Source organism: Maniola hyperantus, chromosome 14, assembly GCF_902806685.2.
Source record: "Maniola hyperantus chromosome 14, iAphHyp1.2, whole genome shotgun sequence".
Classification (NCBI taxonomy): domain Eukaryota; kingdom Metazoa; phylum Arthropoda; class Insecta; order Lepidoptera; family Nymphalidae; genus Maniola; species Maniola hyperantus.
In genome coordinates, this window is record NC_048549.1 from 1,727,699 (window position 1) to 1,732,213 (window position 4,515).

A 4,515-nucleotide genomic window follows, 5' to 3' on the forward strand; every position below is an offset into this window, starting at 1 on the left:
ACAGGGTTGCTATCATAACATAAACTTAGACCTATTTACCACTTAATAATATTACACTTTTCAAAATCTTAGAAAAGTGTCTTGCGCGGCACTACCAAAACCCCCATTCAAAATTATTCACACTTTAATTTAGTTCTTTTTGGGCACTTTTCGGAAAGTTGTACTTTAAATAGTTTTGTGAAAAAAGATGTCTACTTCCTTCCACTAGATTTTCCTTCGACGCCGATGCCTGAATATTGGTAGAAAATCAACTGTTGGCAATACTAATGTAAATCATAGACAATGCTTTTACAGATAACTCACACTTTGAATTTACTCTATTGTTGCTAATAGAACAAGATGACAATATGATTGAAAGTTAAATTAAAAATTAACAAATTAACAAAAATCTCAAAAAGTGTTTTCTACATGTTTTCTACTAAGTTACTTTTCTACGGAACTCTAAAAATTCTATAAAAAATGTCTATAATCTATGATAGATATCAAATTATCAACATGTCAATGTCAAAGCTCTACCAAAACAAAACAACCTCAAAATCCTCAAATTAGTTAGTTTAAATTTTCAAATCGAAAAAGAGAAGCAAGACAATAAAATAGGTATTTAACTGAATAGTCGAATTAAACTATTGCTACTTTTTACAGTTTAAAATGAGTAGATTTGTGAAAACTCTTACTTTCTCTAGTTATACTGGTAAGTGAATATAACTTTGTTTTCTAATGAAAAGTTATGCCAATTTCTATTTGAACTGGTTAAAGTCTGTTATTTACGATGAGCCATTGCACCGCGGTTAAGTGCCTCAACTGTTAACAGAAGGGCTGGCTCATCGGCACAAAGAATGAGGCTGGCTCTCCAGCAACCATCAGACAGTTTCTTCCATTCCGCCGTTTTCTTTGTGGATAATTTTTCAATAAAATCTAGGTCTAATTAGTACGTGCCTTTGTACTATTTTCCAAAACTCACTAAAAACATGACAGTCCAAAACCCCGAAAATAGTCTGTTTTTACGGCTATTTTCAGACACTCAAATTTGGTTTTTAAGAAAAAGAAATAATATTAGCATAGATATACTTTTCTTCTAAATTTTCATATCAGAATTTTTGAGATCTGTCCAGTTTTGAAGAAGAAAACGGAATACGAAACATTTAGGTCAAGGTTTTTTAGGTAAAATCAGCCTAAGCTGCAGTTGTCCCTTTCGCACTTCAGCTCTCTTGGTCGGGTGTAGCACAACAGCAATATATAGTTTCTTCAAATACCCATTTTTCCAATTCTTCAGGACTAAAATCCCCTCTTAAGTCTTTAGTATATTAATCAAAGAAGCCATTTCACATTTCAGTTGTAAGGCGCTCGTTCACCTGCACTGCAATGACACAAATGAAGCAATGGAGAGTCTCCAAAGGACTGTCGGCCAACCGCAATGCTGAGGGTGTATTAACTGATGGACCCGATTACACTTTCTTGGATGGACGACCTACTCCTTTACTTGTATGTTGATTTACCATTTTTGTAAATGAATTTTATTGTAAACTAGCTGCCCTGGCGAACTTCATACCGACTAACAGTTGATTCTTTTTCAGGCAATTTTTAAAATTTTTCTCTCTGTAAGAACCATCCTCGTACTTCAAGGAATATTATAAAAAAGAATTAGCGAAATCGGTTCAGTTGTTCTCGAGATTTGCGATCAGCAACACATTTTGCGATTCAATTTTATATATAGATGTGTGTTCCTGAATCAAGCATAATCACTACCCCTATTATAAATGTGAAAGTGTGTTTGTTGGTTTGTCGGTTTGTCCTTCAATCACGTCGCAACGAAGCAACAGATCGACGTGATTTTTTGCATGGTTATAGTTAAAGACCTGGAGAGTGACATAGGCTACTTTTTATTTATGTGAAATGGTTCATCGCTATGTAAAAAGATGCTGTTTTTTTTTTAAATAGACTAAGCAGCTTTCGCTGATCAGTCAGAAGTATCAGAAGTGCTTCGAGTCTTCCAAATATGTGTCCAATCTATTCTTGAACTGGTTAACAGAACTTGACATAACCACATCCTTAGGCAATTTGTTCCATATGTGAACAACTCTGTTGGTCAGAAAGTGTTTTAATGGATTTGATGATGGCAATTGATATTGAAAAGTGTTTTATTTTTAAATAGAGATAGCGAGCAAACAAGCAGGCGGGTCACCTGATGTTAAGTGATTACAGCTGCCCATGTACATTTGCAGCGCCAGAAGAACCGCCGATGCGTTGCCGGCCTTTTAGGAATTTGTTGTGTTTGTGAACACCGCCGAAGGGAGTTGGTTCCACAGTTAAAGTTAAATTATTTTTATTGGATTCCAGCAAAAGCAAAAACAGAGGATGCTTAAACAGCAAGAATTCGCAAATCAAATTGTCACATTATGTTCAGAGGTGGATTTCGCTAAAAGGAGACACCAAGATATGGTGCAAGCTAAGGAACAAGAGAGACAGGACATCATCAACAACCGATTGAAACCTAAAGGGAATTCGTTGTTGCGGAAAAAGTAGTTTGTTTATTCTTAAATAAATATCAATTAAGTAAATATCATAAGTGTAATTTAGTTAGAGATAGATTAAAGATTTGATTATTATTAAGCTACTTCTTTTAATTTCTGTATTTCATTTGCAAGAAACAGTCCTATTTCATATCTCACTGACTGTTGTTATTTAGTTGTAAAGGTAGGTACACTGTAAAATTTTATTAAGCGATTTTTCCTGCCGAATTCTGTGACAGTGAAAATTGAAAATTTCTACTGTGGCCTTACCTTTACAGGTAAATTGCATTGCCAGTGATGTATGTAATAGAGGCCTGCTGATGGCTGCCTAATAAGGACCCACACATTCCAACTAATATGTATTTAATTTTTCATTAAAACTGGAGGTCTCCATAGACACTAGATGTCGCTATGAGTATCTTCACTATGTAGTTTGAATCGCGCAAAAGAAAATTTTACTAAGTACATAACAAATACAAGTTCCAAGAAACGACGACGGTCGGAACAGCTGGGTCCCTGAACATAACAAGATTTTCCTATTGTTACGCTCGAGCCCACATACCAGCTAATAGCAAGAGTGATAGGCATCTTCTAGGCAAGCGCGCTCCAACCTCATCATTGCTGGCATGATTGTCATCAAACGAGAAACGCAAGCCTATCTTGCAATAAATAATTACCTAAATACAGCTTGAATAAAGTTACAAAATAATGGTCTAACCATTTATTATCCAAAATTGCATACAATAGAAATATTATCTCCTAAACTGATACCTTTATAATAGTCATTTCATTGTGTCTAAAATAGCCCGCACGTCTCTTCCCGTCCACTGCTAATGAAGCGTGAAGACCAGCGAAGCGTAGCGTACAGCGCTATTGTTGAAGCATTCGGGAAAAAGGGTCGTGAAAATTCACAAAGGCAACCTTTTTAGCATTGATGGATTTTTGTTTCACCGCCGTTGCAACTGGGGGCTAATATAGGAAATAATTGTGATTAATGCATTGGTTTTAATCACAATTTTGTTGTATCTAATTGGCTAAAATGTTATTCTTGCTGTAGCCAATTATTGTGCTTTTCAGCTAGTAAGAGAGATTCAGCCATGAGCCAACCAAGTGATTGTGATCGTAGCATCGTAGCTTGTGGTAAGTAGGTACCTAATATGATGCCCATGAATTCGTCCTCGTGGATTTAGGCACAGACCACAACACTGCGATGCGACGTCGGCACGTAAAAATCTACGACGACGCATAATGCACTGTGCAGCGGATACGATGCCGCACCGTACAAACTTGCGATGCGACGAGGTATTCCCGTTCAGACGGTGACCACACCTCTCTGTGTGCTATTCTGTGCTGTGTGTGTTTTTCTAGATGAGAATTAGGATAGGTACGTGTAGTGTTGTTTATTTTATTTTATTTTATTATGAAAATTTTATCGAACGTTGCCTTGAAACTTCCTCCTTCTCGTATCTATTCTAAATTCTGTGACACAGTATCTGTGCTTCGGATAGGTAGGTATCGCTATTGTTTATGCTGTGCTCCAGCATCAAAGATAGTTGTTTAGTTACCCACAATCGCACAATACCCGAGCTCTGATTAAATTCCCTTCTCGAGCTACGGTCAGTCGGTTTTAACTTACTGTGTGGTACAAGTAATAAAAGGCAGCGTAAAATATATAACAGGGAGCACGGGAGTGCCTCCACCAACACGAGCCAAACTAAATGACGGGGCACTTCCAAAAAAAAGTATGGCTTTGCCGTTTAATGTTCGTGAAACTAATACGTGACATAAACATATTTTAAGTCTATAAGAAATAAATATCAAGGTACAAAGACAAAACGTGGACTTACTTAACAACAAAATAGCAGGGCCCGCCAGGCAAAAGAAGCACTATAACTATGGGTAGTGATTGCAAACATTGCAAAGTGCAATCTTGTCGCTTGCACCACACGCAAACAATTGAGACTGTAAGCATAACCACTCCGGTGAGTCGTTCCTACTTCCTGCA

The 4,515-nt window shown here is 36.8% G+C and overlaps 1 protein-coding gene across 1 annotated transcript; it reads left to right on the plus strand.

Moving 5' to 3' along the window:
• The first annotated feature begins 491 nt into the window (after positions 1–491).
• On the plus strand, positions 492–2,610 carry mRpL52 (mitochondrial ribosomal protein L52). The gene is made up of 3 exons (XM_034975517.2): positions 492–691; positions 1,334–1,482; positions 2,338–2,610. The coding sequence occupies exons 1-3, from the start codon at positions 649–651 to the stop codon at positions 2,521–2,523; spliced, it is 378 nt and encodes a 125-aa protein (XP_034831408.1). The 5' UTR covers positions 492–648; the 3' UTR covers positions 2,524–2,610.
• The last annotated feature ends 1,905 nt before the right edge of the window (positions 2,611–4,515 follow it).

Bases quoted from the DNA above. Each gene is read 5' to 3' on its own strand.
- mRpL52 (XM_034975517.2), top strand. From the start codon at position 649: ATGAGTAGATTTGTGAAAACTCTTACTTTCTCTAGTTATACTG. The intron at 692-1,333 runs GTAAGTGAATAT...TTCACATTTCAG, and splicing joins TACTTTCTCTAGTTATACTG to TTGTAAGGCGCTCGTTCACC. The intron at 1,483-2,337 runs GTATGTTGATTT...ATTGGATTCCAG, and splicing joins GACGACCTACTCCTTTACTT to CAAAAGCAAAAACAGAGGAT.